Genomic DNA, 19,661 nt, shown 5'->3' on the forward strand with positions numbered 1-19,661 from the left:
GTTTAGAACGTCTATCTACATAAATTCCTTCTTTCAAATGAAAAAGAGAAGTTTAGTGGTAACAATTAAATGATTGTAATTTAATTTGAACAAAGAAATAAGGGTTATGAAGATAAATGTTAACACGTCAAGGTCATGCTAATGTGCTAACTTTACTTGAGCACCGGAAGAGAGAAACCTCATTCCAGTAAGAAAATAAATAAATACAATATCAGATTTTCAGTAACTAGATATTTCTCCATTTCTCTGTTTTGAAGTGACATGTTGGGGCAGAGTAGGGCAGATACGTATAACAAATGAAGGAAAAAGCCTTGCTTTTTGACAACAGAAAAGATCAAATTTACAAACTGATGTCAAATGAAATTTGCTGCCCATCAGTTAGGTCAAACTGTAATGGATCCATTTTAACCCTGTGTATTGATGGCCTTAGATGAAGCTTGTGGGACCTCTTCTCTTGTGTCCATTGAGTGAGGTTCTCCTCTAATTGCGGGCAGCGCTGGGAACAGCTTTAATTAGGCAGGCCTGGTGAACGCTTACCGTAAGCCGCCCGCAACTGTGCTGTGATTTACTCCAGCATCCGTTGTCACGATGCGTTGCCTTGACACCTTGAAAGAACAGCACTAATCTGTTACGACCCTCTTATTGCTGTGTTCTCACACAAGGGCTATTGAGTTTCAGGCAACCTGGGAGTGACACGGAGCACGGTTTACTTTCGTGGCATTTGACAGATGACAGTCACACAGTTCAAAAAAAATTGTTCTGGTATGCCAATTTCAAGCGTTCTGTCTGGTTGTATTTCCCCAGAAACCATCATAGTTGCTTAGAAAACTCAGTAATTTCCATATCTACTTTCTGTCGCAGACGCTTTTTGTACTTGGAGTGTGTGTAGAAATGATTTGTCACGTGCTGCCCTCCCAGATTTAATCAGGAAACTATGGTCACTATTAATATATCCATAAATTAAATTTGACACTTGAACTATGAACATCAACAACATAGCAAATAATTGTTTATCGCCTAGTAATTAAGGGCAGAAACACTGGAGTCAGACTTCTGGGGTCCAGATATGGGTGCTGCAATATACCAGCTGTGTGACTATGGGAAGTTACTCTACCTCTCTGTTTCTGTTTCCTCGCCCGTAAATTGGGAATAATGATAGTAAAACGTATCTATCTCCTGGAGTTGTAATAAAACTTGAAAGAGTGGACATAAAGTTCTTAGAGCAGAGCCTGGCACATAGTAGGTACTCAACAAGTGTTAGCGGTCATTACTCTAAAGGAGTTTATTGTTGAAAGTACTAAGAGGGCCTTCTTCTTTATTTAATGTTTATTTATTTATTTTGAGACAGAGAGAGAGAGAGAGTGGGGGGAGAGTCAGAGAGAGAGAGCGAGAGAGAGAATCCCAAGTAGGCTCCGCACTGTCAGCACAGAGACTGATATAGGCCTCGAACTCACAAGCTGCAAGATCGTGACCTGAGCTGAAATCAAGAGTCGGATACTCAACAGACTGAACCACCCAGGCGCCCCAAAGAGGGCCAGATTCTAAATTCATCTCATAGGCTTTTGGAACACTCTTATGGTAGTTTTATAATTTTATTTTTGGCCCTCAAGTTATGAAATACTGGGCAAAGAACTCACAGAACTGTATAAAGGAGGAAGATTGCTAATTTCAACAAGCATAATATCAATTTTCAGGCTGAAAAATTCTCTTACCTAATAAATCTGCACTTATTTTCCCCTGTAGGATTTTGCAATGTTGTAAATCTCTCACAGACACACGTGGAGAGGTGATCTGGTTTATATAGCTTATTATGAGAAACAGAAAATTACCATAGTGGCTATGATGGAATGGAATAATCAATCCCATTTTTAGTCTACTCTCCTCTTCCCCTTTCCCGCCTCCACCTCAAGCTGTGTCGAAGCACCCTGTTGGACAGAAAAGTCCCAGGTTTAAATCCTGGTGTACATCTTGTTAGCCTTGTGACATCGGGCAATGTCAAGTTCCAGTATAACTCCCTATATCCACACTTGCAAAATGAAACAGTTACCCTCCTTATATGAAATACATACTAGAACTGTTGCAGAGAAATGATAAATGTGGGGATATGTGTTGGCCATCAATGAAAAAGCACACTTAATAGTTAAGGGAGAAAGCTTAGACCTTGTAGATTGGGGTCAATCAGTGAAGACAATCAACTTTGATTGGAAGGTGGAGGAGATAATATTTAAATGCGTGTGCCTTTCTTGCTGAAGTGGATAAACACCTGGCCTCTGGGGAGACTCCTGTATAGGACACTGAGTGTCACAGGAAGGGACATGGTTACAATGACCAGGATCCTCGCCGAGGCAGAGTTCAAGCAGAGACCGCTCAAACAGTGATGACCAGATAAGAGAAATATAGGAGAACATGAACATTTCAAAGCAGAGACTACTACTTATTTGATAGTTTTCCAGTTAGATGTAACATTTCCTTTTCCTTGGCATCACGTGGCAGAGAACAGAGGAGTCCTAACCCAGTGGAATGCATTCACACAAAAACTAATGTCGCGGGGCCCTTCCATTCCGGACAATAAAAAGTCTTTTGAGAAGGTAGGTGAGGCCTCTGGAATAACTTTTGGACCTGGGTCTCTACTTTCTCAGCATCTTCTAGATCCTTCATCCTCCTTACCCCTTAGCAAGCACTTGAGGTCCTGCTTGGTGTTAGGCCCCTAAGATCTTGTGTATCTTCCGTCTAATAAATTTAGACATTTGGATGTTTGATTGCAGTGCCAAGCAAAATGGACACACACACGCGCGTGCACGTGCGCGCACACCTCAATAACCTAATCCTTTGACTAGGGACTGTGGCCCCCTACTAATAACTACTCTTACCTGTCCTTTCATTTGGTAGGGATAAATTCCTTAAATGGCCCTCTTTCTGTACATGTGCTTTTTTTCAGTGCAGCCTGATGGGTGTGGTATTCAGATGGACAATGTAATTATCATTTTCTGTGATCTTAGCATAAGCAAACATTTTGACGGGGCTGATTGGGGCTCGTGCCCTCAAATGGGGCATTTAAAAGAATCATACCATTATCCATCACTTGTGACAGTTAACTGTGAGAGGCGATACTTTGAGCACATCCATGTGGAAAAGTCCCCACCAACGAAACTGATATGCTTGGGAGATCACAGTGAACACTAGTGAGAAGCCAAGTTTGGGGGTACAGATACCACCATTGTGAATATTAGAAGCAAGATGTTGAAATATGGCCCCCAATTGTATTGTTTCATGCTGTGTAATGACACGCCCCACGCATTTGTGATGAGGATTATTCAGTGTGCTCAATGGTATTATTCGGTAGTGCACGTGCACACCCTTGCGCATTTAAGGAGTTGGACACGGACCCTGCTACAATGGTATTTCTGGAGTCCAGTTATCTTAACTGTAGTTTGAAGCAAAATCCCCAGGTGTTTACTGGGTAGGTTCGGTTTGTGCCAATGATATGGAGTCAGCTTGTGAATGATTTGTAATAAAACCCTGAATTTTATGGTGACTTCTTCTCACATGAAAGCACCCACGTGTTCTGTCTCATCCTCCAGATATCTTTGCTGAATACACAGGGACGGATAGCAGGCCCATTTTAGCTCCCAGGGGACTCTAGTTAACCAGAGTCAGGAACAGTCTTTCTGAAGGCTGATTCAGCTGGAGCATGGGCCAGTGCGAGCACGGAGTCCCCATAGGCGGCGGCAAATGGTGACCTTCTTGGGTGGTTCTTCCCCTAAGATCACTCAGTGCATCAGCAGCAGTGGTTGTAATCCTAGGAGTCATTGCCACCAGAACTTGCTGCCTTTTACACAGCTATATTTACAAATTTTAACCTGATAAGACACACTTTCCCTTCTAAGCTTAAATCTGTGAGCCCAGCTCAGAAGACCAGATGGCAAAGCATAAACTTTATCCACTCTGTGCCTGACCGTAATCTTCTCCGTAAGGTAGTTCAACGAGGGAGAAATATGATCGGGAAAGGAATTTTGGAGGCTTTTGCAGTAAGTTATTCACCTCTAACCTGACTACAAAAAAGGGACATCCTTCTACTTCGAGGACTGATTGATGATATTCGTGTGGCTTTCATTAACTCACAACCAATTTTCACCGTGCGATCTGCACGTGTGTGATGTCAGGCTTTTAAAAGGTGGTGTGTAGGGAAGATTTCTCTGGGATCGCAGCTGAAAGCTCACTGTTATTTGATAATATTTTGCAGGTTTCCTGTTTAATTTGTTCAGTGTGTTGAAGCTGTTCAGATGAACTGCGCGGTTAAACGTGGAGAGGAGTGATAGGAGTTAACTCTGCATTGGCAGCTCCATCAAAAAACAGAAACAGCGGCTTATCTAGTGTCACATGCCCTCAGCGTATCTTGGTTCCGTACACGTGCTAAAATTTGTTTCCCGTTCTAACAATACAGGGCAATATTCGATATAACGGCACTGAATGTATTTTAAAAATATGTGCGCAGTAGATCGAAACAAGAGGATCATTTAGATGAACGGTTCTTTTCACCTATTTCACCTTTAGCATAGATATTCATTCACACATTAAATTGTTGGAATAAATGAATATATTGCCCTAAATTTTTGTGTGGTCACGATGTAAGATGAAGATTTGGGGATTACCACCACAATTCTTTTCTATGTTGCATGACATATCAAATAAGAAACACAAGTGCAAAAACAGACGGCTTGCGTTGAGTTAGAGTCAGAAGAGTGTGTTTGTGATCTTTTAAAAGCCTGTAAAACCCTGAAAGCCAGTAAAAAGAAATGCCTGTAAAGTGTGTGGCATTGCTCTGAGGGTTTTTGAGTTTCTGTTTTTAAAGGCTGTTCTCTTTTGCACTTTACTGTCTGTCTCTGTTGATACATTTCTAAGGGTGTAGATGCATTCATATTAATGTCAAGCAAGTTTGAAATAGATGTTGGCAAAGGCTGTCTAGAACTTGCTCTATCATTAGATTGTTTCAGGGTGTGGAACTCCTGCCTGTCCAGAAACACACTGAGAGTGAAATTTTGAACTGTGGCAGACCAAATACAATTAAATCATGTCAGAGATTCTCAGAACACTTACTACATCCAAAGCATTAACTTAGCATTGTTTTGCCTTCAAGCAATTTTTAGTTAACGGACCATTTACTCTTAGCCAGGGACTGAGAGGCAACTAACATGTTTTTTGCAAGTTTTGAAATCCAAGTACATCGTTAAAAAATTGCTCTCCCAGTTTAGAAGTGACCCCTGGCCTTATAAAGTTACATCTGAGTACTAGAAAGTACTTGGTGGAGTAGATTTTTGTTAATGAAATAAACAAGATTATTTCATGTGAGTAAACCATTGACTGGGAAACATACAGAGTAAAATGTATTCCATTAAAATATAGTTATTATTTTATAATCTAATAAAAGAAAATGTCTTGAAAACTATTTCATTAGGGATAGATGGGAAAAACTGCACAAACCATATGTGCTCAGTATTCGCTTGCATTTTTGTTAGGAGTCTGTGAAATATCCAGGGCTGTTCCATTAGTGTGGTTATGTAAGAAGACAGAGAAGAGTTTATGTTGTTGCCAAGCCTTCAGGACCCTTGAATTTGGGCTCCGCCAAGAATGAGTGAGGAAGTTTGTATGGCACTTACGGGGAAGGTACCCCTGACAAGAGAACACCCATGGACCAAGGATGCGGTTGTGTAGGTGTGTTGTTGCTGTACAGGTGTGTTTCTCCATTTACGCTCTGGGGGATTTTGAGTTAACTCCTTGAAAGAGCTCTTCCCTGAAAGGCGAATGTCCTCATGTCCTAGGTTGTTACCCTGAAGGATACAGAAGGCGCCATTACTGCAAGTAAACTTTGAAGGTTGCAAAATTAGAATAGCTGGGAACTTCTGCACTTCTGACGTACTTGAAACTGTGTGCAAGAGGGAGAAACTCAGGCTAGTCGATAGAGGTATACCAGAAACCTGAATCATTAAGAAATGTTTATACACAGGGTCAGCTAAAGGAGTGGATATTTCAGCTAAGAAAGACCTTCTAATCTGAAGGTCTCTGCAGCACTACATCACAGATCATCTCTTTTTAAAAAAAAATTTTTTTAACGTTTATTTATTTTTGAGACAGAGAGAGACAGAGCATGAATGGGGGAGGGTCAGAGAGAGAGGGAGACACACAATCTGAAACAGGTTCCAGGCTCTGAGCTGTCAGCTCCGCCTGACACGGAGCTCGAACTCACGGACCGCGAGATCATGACCTGAGCCGAAGTCGGACGCTCAACCGACTGAGCCACACAGGTGCCCCACATCACAGATTATCTCTTAAAGACAACAGATGTGTACATCTTTGCACATGAAACCCCAAAAGAAAGGATAAATGTTGACATTCCAGATGAGTGATTGTTTTCCTTGCACCGAAGGACCTAGCAAGATTGGAGCCCCAAAGTCATGGATATGAGGTTGAGCCATCTGAGGATTTCAGGGCTGTCTCACTCACAGAATTTGAATGGAGGATATCATTTTAGGAGATAGACTTGTACATTAAAACTCAAATCTTCCCAAGAATCTCCTTCATGAAGGCAAACTTAGCCAAGGCATTGAAACGTAATGAAATCCTGAGCCTTTCATTGAACTACAGAAAGACCAGGTGAATGAGGCAGGAAAACAAAGAGAAACCAAGATTCCTTTTTTTTTTCTTTCTTTGTGAGTGTGTTTATGTGCACATGCAAGTGTGTATTTCCTTACTTGCTGAATCGGTTGAGATTTAGTTGTAGGCATCGTGACATTTCACCCCCAGTTCTTCAGCAGATACCACCTAAGAACAAGGACCTTCTGTGTAACCACAATGCGTGATCACAGAAATTTCATGTTGATACGATATCGGATTTGTTATTTCCCAGGTAGTCCCATTACTATCTTTCAGAGTGTTTTCCACGACACGGGATTCAGTGACAGCTGCACATTGCATTTACTTGTCATGTTTTTGAATTTGCATCGGTTCTCATGGTCGGTCTTTTGTCATTCGTGACACTGACACTTCTGAAGCCTAGACCAGCTGTTTTGCAGAATATCCCTCCATTTTGAATTTGTCTGATTTGTTCTCTCACATTTGAAACCAAGAGATTGATTGATAGACGAACAGGAGGGGAAGAAGAGGTGGGGAGAGAGAAAGGGAATGAGAGAAAAGGAAAAAGATGCACATGATTTTATGAAAAATTGTTTAGTCAAACTCAAGAGCATAAAGTCTAGTACATTTCTCTTCCGGCTATATTGATAAGCAATTGTCTAGAGCTGTGGGGTGACGGGACCTGGTGCTTATTGGGAGTTAAGGATATCTGGAATATTTCAGTGAAAACATTTTGCTTAAAGGCAAGGGACTAAACCTTGAGAGTCTGGGTGGCATGCCAAGTTAAATGTAAAACTCAGTGAAAACCAAAAAAATGTCAAGCTAGTTATTTTAGTTTATACATAAAATAGTGAGACGATTTATTTTTCTTAATACGTGTAAACCAGTTTCTTTGGTGCCATTTAGCTACAGCAGATTTGTTTTTTTTAACACCCTTCACTGGGCTTAACAAAAATTGAAGATGCCTTAAAGAGTTAATAAGAACATACAGACACTATTCCAGAGAGATGAGAATTTAGTCTGTCTTTAAAAACCTCCAAAACAGAGATGCATGAACCCCAGCTTAAAAAGGAAGACTCCTATAAAACCTGTTTAGAGTAAATCTTATTCTCAAGCTGTCAGAAAATAAGAACCAGACAAAATAATCAGGTATCAAAGGCTAAGAACAGCTGACATGAGTTTTCTACCTTGCCGCTGTGTCTCCACATTAAGTGCCAACTTCTCCACGACATCTCCTAGGCTCCAAATAAATAAAAAGGGGACGTGATTTTTAGGAGCACTGCTGAGAAATCACAGCATTCAAATGGTTTTTGCTATAATTTTTAGGAACCTTCCTATGCTTATTCCTGACATTTGATTTACTTGGTTAAGGGCAGAAATGTAGAAAAACAATCAAACCCTGAGTAGGAAGGGAACTTGGTTTCCTGGTTGTGTCTAATATGGCTCTGATGGCTGTCCTTGGTGTCCTGGTCACCACACCCAGTGAATCATTATGCCCTGAATCAGGGAGACCAGTCTTATTTGCTGGGGTTTTAAGTTAATACCTGAACCAGAGCAGAAGTGGGCTTCGTAATTGGCTTCTCTGAGACTCAGCGGAAACAGTGTTGAGAGCTCAAATTCTGTGATGTTGATTATTAAGTGAAGCATGTGCAGAGGAAGGTCCACTCATTATGCTTTTATTTAAAAAAAAACCCCACTTTTATTATGAAAAAAACAGGCCTACTATATTGAATTGTTGCTTGACTTCTACAATGATGGACCAACTTCTTGGGAAATTTGTTTCATTTTTATGCCGATCCATTCCCTGCCACCATTTTATTTTGAAGCAAATCTCAGAGAGTATAACATTTTATCCATAAATATTTCTGTAGAGAATAGATACTCTTTTAAGCTGTCTTGCTTAAAATAAGACTGGTATATAAGTGCTTAAGGTATTCTACCAGGTAATGCACAGCTTAAGTACTTCCAGTCTCTGTTGAGAAGATTTAGAAGAGCTAAAGCCAATCAAACTGACAATTTGATCTGAGTATGGTTGTCATCTGGAATGGTCATTCATTGCGTGGACACCAGCCTGAGGCCCAATAAAAAAAGTGATGTCGCTAAAGAATTTCTTTCTTGAAGAAGGGAACGTCGTTAAGAGTTACGAGTTCTCTTTGTTCTGTGGTCACCTCTGATGATAGCATCGTCTAACTCTGACTCTCCAGAAACATTGTAACCGTGGACAAGTCAGTCACTTACCCGTCTCTGAAATTAAACTTCCCCATTTAAAAAATGGGTATGATGCCTGCTGTACGTATTTACAGAGCCGTGATGAAGATTATTTGTGATCTGAGATGTGAACGTACTTTCAAAATAATGGCCTGTATATAGTACACATGAAACTAATATAACACTGTATGTTAACTATACTGGAATTTAAAATAATAATATTAGTCATAATGGCCTAGCTGCGTATTCTCCTCTAGCATAGTTTTTTGTCTTTTTGAAATGACCACTGTTCAGGATTTTTAATGGCATCAGAAAAATGTAAAGATTGAGGAATTGACCATTTAGAATATTTTACAGTCTAGGTTCCCCTCGCTCTCCCCTGCCCCAAGTGTATTTTATATTTGGGCATTTTATTTTTCTCCAAGCTGAGATCCATTTTGGTTGACTCATTTTTTCCCCCCTTTCTGTCTTTCTCTCTCAGATAGTAAAACATTTGGGAATGGTGTCTTGATCCAGCTCACCTAAAATTAATATGTTTCTCTTTAGAAGATGATCAAAATTTTTTTCCTTCTCTTTTGTTTTTTAGCTTTGCCTCCCCGGTTGAAAGAGATGAGAAGCCAGGAGTCTGTTGCAGGCTCTAAACTAGTGCTTCGGTGTGAGACCAGTTCCGAATACTCCTCTCTCAAGTTCAAGTGGTTCAAGAATGGGAACGAATTAAACCGAAAGAACAAACCACAGAACATCAAGATACAAAAAAAGCCAGGGTAAGTATCATGCATATAATAGCAGAGGCAGTGTCTAGCAATGGAATGCTATAAAATGGAATAAAAATTATTCTCAGCCCCAATAAATAAATTTACTATCAAAAAGCATGATCTATAGTAAATAAAAAAGGTTTTTCATTCTATGGTGGCCAGAAATTGCGTTACTATATAGAAAGGAATTTGAAATTTTGATTCTTGCGGCTTCTGGATGAGGAAAGAAAATGGGTGGGGAGAGAACTGTAGGGCGTGGAGGGGGATAGGAAGGAGAAGGAAGGAAGTAGCTTTAGTGGTAGTGGTAGCTGCTGTAATTGGAATATGTTAGATCTTAAAATTCGACTTCTTCAAAATAAGACGAATGCTGTTGAGAGTACAGTGCCTTCTACAATCAACATCCCAACTTCGTGATAAAGCTGAATAAATACCTAGATTTATGGAAAGAGAATGCGGTCACTCGAATTTCAACTATTTTCAAGTTAAGAGGTTAATACATACAGCTCTACCTAATAAGGTTTTTTTTAAGTTTATTTATTATTTTTGAGAGAGAGAGAGTGAGCACGCGTGGGAGAAGGGCAGAGAGAGAGGGAATCCCAAGCAGGCTCCATGCTGCCGGCACAGAGCCCGACTCGGGGCCTGAACCCACGGACCATGAGATTATGACCTGAGCCGAAACCGAGCGTTGGATGCTCAACTGATGAGCCACCCAGGCACCTCCCCCCAATAAGTTTTTTTAACTGACAATTCTGTGAAACTACATCACCCACTGTAGCAGATTAAAACATCAGAGCATCTTAGCAAGAATCTTAAATCATCCCACCTTCCTTGTGGAGGTCCACATTTGCAAAGGCTTCTTGTGATTCCTATAACCTCTTGGAGGGGGGTTTATACCTAGTCTAAAACGATGCTCCTTTATTATTCCTATTCTCCTCATTTTTATTTACCTCCTTAGTTAAGAGATTCTCTTCTAACATCAAACTACATTTTGAAATTAAGGAAGAGATAAGTATGTGAGAGTTTTGCTTGCAAATAGTCCTTTAATCAGTGTGACCTATGTGATAGCACTTCCAAACTCAGAGATCACATTTTCTTTTTTTAATCTTTAAAAAAAATTTTTTTTAATGTTTATTTTTGAGAGAGAGAGAGAGAGAGACAGATTGCAAGTGGGGAAGGGGCAGAGAGAGAGGGAGAGAAAGAACCTGAAGCAGGCTCCAGGCTCTGAGCTGTCAGCACAGAGCCCGATGCGGGGCTTGAACCCACGAATCGTGAGATCGTGACCTGAGCCAAAGTTGGACGCTTAACTGACTGAGCCACCCAGGCGCCCCAAAGATCACATTTTCTTTGCTCATGCTTCTGCAGATTCCAGTGACATCCCAGATGTGATACTGGCAGCAACAACAAAAGAGTCTCCTCCTGTACTTTGATTTTCTAGAACACCTACCAAAGAATTGTCACACAGTCATGAAGCAAGAGTAAACAAAGTGATTATAATGGAAATTTAATTTAATCTTCCCAAAGTGTTTAATTGCTCTAATAACCATAATCAGTGAATTTTCCCCCTAGTTTCCATGGCTTTATTAACTACACTGCTTAGTCTCCTTGTTTAGTGTGTCAGCAGGATCTCTTGACTTGGACAAAAGAGTAGGGATTGCATTTGCAACAGATGCTTCTCCAAAGATATAAAAACTAACTCTGTAAAGTGACATGGTGTGGTTTTTTTGTTTTTTGGGTTTTTTTTTTTTTTTTTTTTTTACATAATATTACTTATTGCAACATTCCCATAGGTAGTAGGGGAAGTTGAACTGTACATGGTGACTAATTTTGCATATTAAGAAATTTAGATGGAAAACAAAAATGTTCTGCCTGGCCTTGAGTCATACAACGAGTAAGAAACTACGCCGGAACACAGATCTGTTCCTTGGGTCCCTTTAATGCCTTACTCCTTCTTTTAAAAATGGAAAGCATACAGGTGTAATAACCTGTGTGCATGTGGGGAGGGGAGGAGGAAGAGCAAGTGAACTGAAAAAAAATAACTATGATGCTTTGACAAGTGTAACAAGAAAAAAAAAAAACTTTTAGATACTGGATTTTGAAGTCTGCTTTGTTTTTCATCAATTAGACACATTTGTAAGAAACTAAGTTATCTTCACATGCAGGAGAATGTCTCATTTCTTTCCACATGGCTGTCAAATGATATCAGTAATATTTAGGTGCCCACGGAAGGCTTTATGCTGGGAATGGGAGGAAATGGGAGCAGCATGGGGCGTTATCTCTGCACTCAGGGGGGTCACAGATCATATAGGGATTCTGGAGTTCAGCCTTATCTGAAAGCATGGTGGTTTCCGAGGTCGTATGCTAAAGCACTCTTAGGGCTGGGGAACTTCAGGATTTTCAAGCAGCCCATCCATTTGCAAATAGTGACCTTTTAGAAAATTATTATTTATATTAAGGTAAATTCTACTCTAAGTCAAGATTTAATTAGGGAAAATACCCCTGATGAATGATCTAGCCCATCATACATACAGTAAAGCCTGGTGCTAAATTGTAGGTTCCTGATACTGAGCTTGGGAAGAGGGAGAGACCCCGAGAGCTATAGGAGTAGCCACGAAGAGGTGGATTTGTCTGCTGAAGGGAGAAAATCCCCTCTGGCTGGGTGGGTAGGGTGAGATGGGAAGTTATAGAGAAGGAGCAGAATGGTAGTCAGTAGCAAGTTCTGGGTTTTTGTTTGTTTTGTTTTTAATTTTTTTTAATGTTTATTTATTTTTGAGAGAGACAGAGAGTGTGTGCAGGGGAGGGGCAGAGAGTGGGGGAGAGGCAGACAGCAAGGGAGACAGAGGATCCAAAGTGGACTCTGATGCAGGGCTCAAACTCATGAACCATGAGATCATGACCTGAGCCAAAGTCAGATATTTAACCAACTCAGCCACCCAGGCGTCCCACAAGTTCTGTTTATAGGACAGTAGAGAGGCCAGTGGGCGAGTCGATGGGAATTCAGTCCTTTATGGGACAAGATGCTGTGTGTCAGACCCTGGGCTAGACGCCAGGTACCCAGACATGGAGGACATGCTCCCTGTTCTTAAGAGGCAGGTGGTCTAGAGGGGAGAGAGTTGCTGAACAGTTAAAATATTCCATCTTAACTTCTACAGTAGCGATAGTCATTGGGTGTCATAGCAAGAAGTGCAAGGGGACCCAGGCAGGGACAGGGGAGGCTTCCAAGAAAGAAGGAGAGGAGGAGGGGAGGGAGAAGAGATTGAGGGAATAGAACAAAGCATCTTCAGACTGCGAGTATTTAGTCTAAGGATGCCTGGGGAGAAGCAAATGAAGTTGAGTAGATAAGGTGAAAACAGTATGTATATGCTTAAAGAGGTAATTTGTTGCATGGCTTGGATGACATATAAAAGAGTCATCAGTATTCAGAAAAGCATTTTCATGTTGGCTTCATAGGTCCAGACAGCTAAGAGTACTGTCTACATGTTAATAAAATCCCATTATACCAGAAAGGCCAATATTCAGAAATTACTTCTTTTAAACAATAGCCTTGCTGGAAAGAATTAAATGGAAGAAAAGGCGTTTTATTCAGGTTATGTGACTGTAAATTACTCTTGGCGAAACATTTTAACATATTTGATCTTCCAAAAATAAGACACTTTGTGTAAAGTGGGCCATTAGTGTTGTCAACTTTTTTTTAAGGCTAAAGAACCAAACTCAATCTAAATTTAATTAACATTTGCAAGGTGCCCTATTATTTCAACTTGTCCTATACGTATAAGAGAATGGATACGATTTTGAAAAAATGTTTACTTATTTATTGGGGGGAGGGGCAAGGAGAGACGGAGAGAGAGAATCCCAAACAGGCTCCGTGTTGTCAGCGCAGAGCCCCATGCGGGGCTGGATCCCACAAACTGTCAGATCATGACCTGAACTGAAATCGAGAGTTGGATGCTTAACAGGCCAAGCCACCTAAGCGCCTGAGAATGGATACTATTATTGTTATACCCATTTTTAAAAAAAATGAATGTCCTAAGATGAGGGAAGTTTAGTTTCTTGCTGTATGTCCAATGTTAATGAATGCTCAAGCTTGGATTTGAACTAGGTCTGACTCTATGCCTGCTGTCTTTTCAGTTACTGGTGATTTTTCTACATATAGTGAAGCCACAACACAGGGCTGGAGACATGCTTAGGCATTGGGTGATGGTCTTTCATAAAAAAACACTCTAATTTTTCAGTTTCACCTACATATTCAAATTGTTAACGTTTTGCCTTGGTTACTTGGTTACTCAAACTTTATCTTCGGCTTTGATCAACCAAGCAGAGGTGAATTGTAGTGTGAGATTTAGGATTTCATTGGGATTGTCTTTATTTTAAGAAAAATGTTGACTCTTTTCCAATCCTTAGTCTAGGTTTTCTTTTTCACAGAATCTAGATGGTACATTGCAGCCAGAATTTCCCTTTAATCCCTTAGCGTTAGGAAAAGACATCACAGCAATAAGCAATCTCCATTATTTTGTAAAGTCTTATCGCCCTTCTGTCCTGCTCCTACTAATGACATACATTCTTACATGTTCTTCCTACGATTTCGAATTTACATTTGAGGCTGTTTATTTTATTTGGCGAAGCAATGGGTGGAACCAATTTTTAAAAAATGGAAAATGCCCTAGTGTTATGTGTCTGCTTATCCTTTTGTTCTGTTTCCTCTGCCGGGTGGATAGTTTTGGCCAAGAAGACTGGTTAAAGAGCTTGGAGTGTGACAGATTCATATTTGAGGCTGTCAGACTGGCCTCATTGAAATATCTGTTCTACGTTAGCCTCGTGAAAGGCCGACTTCCTGTCATGTGTGTGTGGCATGCTCCTTTGGATGCCCATAGTGTTTCCTCAGCTCTTCTTTTCCACTCTCACGTATTTTACTTTTGTTTAAAATTGGATCTAATTGGTTTGGTCAGATTTCTGCAAAAGTTTTAAAAGAATGCTTTCTTCTGTTGACAATTGTTGCGGGGCTTTGACTGTATAATAGAAAACGTTCACATGCATCCCTTTCTTTTATCAGCTGAACAGTTCTTGCAGATCATTTTAATTTTATATTATAAGGAAATCTCAAATTCCTTAGGTGTAAATGGGAATAGTCAGTGCCCATTTCATAGGGTTTATGTGAGGCATTTGGCGCAGTCCCTAGTACTGTATATGATAGCTGCTTCTCCCTGCTCTGTATCCTTCTCTTTATTGACAGGTCAACAGTGTCTGAAACTGTGTTGAACACACACACACACACACACACACACACACACACACACACAAGCACACTCACATACTCGCATACACACACACTCACAGAGTTCATATAGGATTCCTTAGAGATCAGAGGAATGGAATTCTATCAACTGATGAGATATTCCCATATGCGTTAAAGTTGCCTTGGCCTATAAACTATGGTGGAAGAATCAAGCCAACTAAGAAAAAGGAGATAGTAGTTATTGGAACCTTGGGCCCATTTTGTCAGTAAGTACTTACTGAAAGAACAGAGTTTGCATTTTGATATTAAAAAAAGAGAAATTAATATTTAGAACTTCTGTCTTTAAATCAGTCTGTATTACTTTATTTTTACATAGTATTGTTTTTCTTAATCCAAAAGTAATGTATGCTCATAAGAAGTCTAAATATTGCAGGAATATAGAATGTGACTGTAATAAGAGTTAACATTTATTGGGAGTGCATTTAAACACTTTACATGAGTTAATTCTTTTAATACTTTTAGAAAGTGAAAATCCACTAAAACATCAACCCCTGCCAGATTTCTGGATAACTCGTTGATTAAAGAGCAAAAGGTTCATTTTATGATTGGAAGGGAAGTCACCCTTTTTCCAAGTTAACTTCCTTCCTATGGAGAGCATACGGTAGCCTATTAAAGAGAGTAAAACAAAACTGTTGTAACCATACTTATCAAATCCCCAAATCGTTGCAATATATAATTTTCAAGAAAGGATTTTCTATTTCTACTCTCTTCCTGCTTCCTGTTCCTTACTCTAGGACCTAACGATTGAAGACTCTCATAGTTCAATGTATCACTGGAATTCAAAAGGATCTTAATGATCATCTGGATAAATGTTTTTCCCATCGTGTCCCTGAAGAATCTTCAGATTGAAAATGGGCTGCCAGCCACTTTGACCTGAACATCTTTGTCTCTTCATGATAGCTTTGAATATAAGGCTCTGTTTTAAGCTTTCACTTTAAAACAGGATTTTTTTTTTCAAAATACTTGAAACCACTGATCTAATTTAATCTTTTCTCTGCATAGAGATATTCTTGACAGGTGGTTATCCAGACTTGAATCTTTCCAAAGAGAAAGACACCCTCCCCATTTTTGAATGTTCAAAAATTCTTCCTTACACTCAAAATATGCCTTCTTTTTCCTGTAAGACATAATTCCACAAGAGCCTCCCCAGATAGTTTTCTTTTCCAGGTGACCATGAAATGTATTTACAAAGCTATCCATATCATGTTCATAGGTGCCTGCCAGTAGGACCTCTGTTTCTTTAACAGAATCTTCTCTAGTGATAAGATTTGTAAGCTCTATTCAACGCTGATCAACCTCTTCTAAAGTCCTCTAGTTTTTGATATTTTTCATCAAATGCCACTTCAAAATATAATTAAATATTCTAGATGTGATCCCGCCTGTGAGCAGTGTATTGAGACTTTTATCCAGTTTGATTTATGCTGTTTTAATATTAATATGGCCCAACAGTGTATGTTTCTTTTTTCTTATTTCTTTTTTTAGTAGTTGTTTAAAATGGAATAATGTTAAATTCATGGCTAATTGAAATCCTTTTTTCTGTATATATTATTGTCAAGGCACATCTCTCCAAGCCTGTATTTTGCTACTGATTTTTGAGCTGGAATGTATTTGTTATGTTTGTCTTGATTAAACTGAACCTTGCTCTGGGCCGATTGATGTTCAGTCCTAGAATTCCCAGCGGGTTCTCTATGGAAAGGATACCTTAGCCACATGTCACCCTTGCCTTGGAAATTCATAGCACATATTTGCATAAAAACCACTAAGAGGTACTGTTGTAAAGAAATCTATTTAACTTTGTTCAATGCAGTATTTATTTGAGCATAGAAAATTTTTCTTTTTCTTTTTTTCTTATTCTTTCTCTTTTTCAAGCATAAAATTTATTACATTACTTGGAATAATATTCCAGGAAACACTGTGTAGGTCTATTAGGAAGATTTTTAAGAACTAACCCTTCAAGGCAATTTAATTGTAAATTTGATTACCATGTTTCTTATAGTTTGATCCAGTTCGTTAGTAAAAATGTTAATGGCACAGGGCCGAGAAGGAACTCCTCACATATCATTAAGGACTCCTCCTTAACTTACGTAAATAGGAAAGAAGGGGTGTTCTTGGAATCATTGTATCTCAGAGTGTTGTATATTCTTGGGATGTTATTGTGATAATTTAGAATTTAGGGGCTGAACAAGAAAAGTTACCATTTTCTTATTTTATGTTTTAATTTTTTTTATTTTAGAGAGAAAGAAATAGGGCACGAGTGGGGAGGAGGGGCAGAGGGAGAGAGAGAGAGACAGAGACAGAGACGGAGAATCTTAAGCACGCTCCATGCTCAGTGCAGAGCTCCACACAGGGCTCCATCCCACGACACTGGGATCATGACCAGACCTGAAATCAAGAATCGGATGCTAAACCAACTGAGCCATCTAGGCCGTCAGCACAGAGCCCGATGAGGGGCTCAAACCCACAAACCATGAGATCAAGACCTGAGCTGAAGTGGGATGGTTAACCAAATGAGCAACCCAGGTGCCCGGGAATCCACTCTTTCTTCTGTGTTGAAAACCAGGATATTATTCCTCAACCTGACATTCTTCATGATTTATCTATCAGTTATTGTTAGTGGTTCCATAGAAAATTCTTTCAGCTAGTTATGTTACTTTGGGCTGAACAAGCTTATTATAGTGTTTATTACATCATTTCTCACTATTCTTCATTGGTGTCTGTCATAAAGGAAACTTGGTGTTTATGGACAAAGTTGTATAAATAGCTGATAACTCATTAGGAAAAACACTAGATTTGAATACTCCAAAACCAGGCTTAAAAGTTAGCAGAACTTGATGGGGATAATGTCCTAATATTATTGTATTTTCATAATTTTACAAGTTGTGATAGTTTATTACTAGATCTTAATATCGATTTGCCAAGATACATGCCCTCAGATTGTTCTGTTTTGGTTTACAGGGATATATTTCAGGGAAACTTTTCTGTGGAGAACCTGTGTGATTAATATGTGAATATTGCTGTATAAATGGCCCTTGGTGGTCCTCCCCACTACATGGGTAAACAAGGGTGTTATTATATTAGGTCCCCTTCTTATCAACTTTGTTCTGTGACCATTGTATTCAGGAAATGTGAAGAGATACGCCATGTGGATGACAAGGATTCCATCTTCAAAAAAATTTGAGAGTCACTAAATATGTTCCCCTCTTGGAGAGTCAGAGTATATTAGCATATTAAAGACTTGGAGAGTTCCCGTAGGATTAACAAGACAAAAAAAAGCCTGTTTTTGTTTAATGCCATGTTTTCCAAATTTATTTGAATACAGTACACTTTGTTTTGTTTTCTCAAGTTTACTTGTTGACATTGTACTAAGTCACAACTAATGCAGCAATTTTTCAGTCCACATGTTGGTTTGACCATTGCTGCCTTGGTCTGGACCTCCTCCCACTGCTGCGCCCTCTTAATATTGCAGCCTCCTTTCCTGCAGCCAACATTAGGAACATTAGGTCTTGGAGAGAGCTTAAGTGGGAGCATCCAGATATTTTCTTCATTTGTTCACACATTCATCCAGTAATGTTTGAGGATACACCAAGGACAAAACAGTGGCATATCCTCATAGAACTTTGAGGATACCCGGAAGTTTAAATTATGGACTCCCCCTCCAAAGCATATGTCCTAGCTTGAAAAATAAGATATACTGAAAGAACTGTGAGGACCAGGAGGTACTCAAGGCCATCAGAATTTAGACAATGAAGAGAGCAGCACCAGCTACGTGATCATGAAAGCTTTGATGAAAGAATTGGCACTTGAGGTGGTCCCTAAAGGTCAGCTTATATCTTGATGGGTACAAATATGGGACCCCCTTTCTAAGAAGAAGAAATGGCACAAGGGAAACACCATGATGGAAGGCCGTAAGGCTTACATATGGGACTGGGTGGGTGGTTCAGTTCAACAGACTGGAGGAGAATCGTAGGAATTCAGTTTTCATTAATTAGGACAATTGATCAAATTTTAGTAATAATATTATCTGCCAAGACAACTAGAAACTTCACTATAAAACTAGGAAGTTGTAACTTATGCGAGCTTTGCATATAATTTTGAGTTGCTGTCTTCTCTCCCTGTTATCATCCCAAGAGCCCAAGCAGTCAGTCTGAGGTGTGACTTTAAAAAGCCTTTAGTGGGGGCACCTGGGTGGCTCAGTCGGTTAAGCCTCCAACTTTGGCTCAGGTCATGATCTTGTGGGCCGTGTGTTCTAAGCCCCACGTTGGGCTCTATGCTGACAGCTCAGACCTTGGAGCCCACTTCAGATTCTGTGTTTCCATCTCTCTCTGTCCTTCTCCCACTCACATTCCATCTGTCTCCCTCAAAAATAAATAAAACATTTAAAAAATTAAAAATAAATAAATAAAAAGTCTTTAGTAAACTCAACCAACCCCAGTGGTTCTGAGTTTTTAAATCATGGAGACTGCTTAAATTATTGGCTATATGCAACAGTAAAACACAGACAGATGCAAATTACAATGCTGCCCAGGCTGAAAGAGTGCTGAATATTGATTTATATACAGTTTTATAAATGTGTGTGCTGTTGTTGTATATTTATTTCAATATTAAGAGTGATTTGTGTCCTTCTATGCTCCTAGCAATGAAAATCTTAAATTCCCTTTCTTTTGTAAGTACTAAATCCTCTTCATTCAAAATTAACATAATTCCTAATGATACTACTGAGAAAAGTGCAGAGGATTTTAATCTATTCTAGCCTTCCTTAAGTGTCTGTCCTTACCAGA

At 39.5% G+C, this 19,661-nt stretch overlaps 1 protein-coding gene across 8 annotated transcripts in view; it reads left to right on the forward strand.

The window, feature by feature from the left end:
* NRG1 (neuregulin 1) overlaps positions 1–19,661 on the forward strand; it is a 222,454-nt gene that overhangs the window by 38,754 nt on the left and 164,039 nt on the right. For all 8 annotated transcript variants that reach the window (XM_053900942.1, XM_053900941.1, XM_053900943.1 and 5 more), the window contains exon 2: positions 9,425–9,602. In XM_053900942.1, the coding sequence (XP_053756917.1) occupies positions 9,425–9,602 (178 nt within the window). The remainder of the gene's footprint in view (positions 1–9,424; positions 9,603–19,661) is intronic.

This window comes from Panthera pardus, unplaced genomic scaffold (genome assembly GCF_024362965.1).
Source record: "Panthera pardus isolate Hobbes unplaced genomic scaffold, ASM2436296v1 HiC_scaffold_13, whole genome shotgun sequence".
NCBI classification, from domain to species: Eukaryota; Metazoa; Chordata; class Mammalia; order Carnivora; family Felidae; genus Panthera; species Panthera pardus.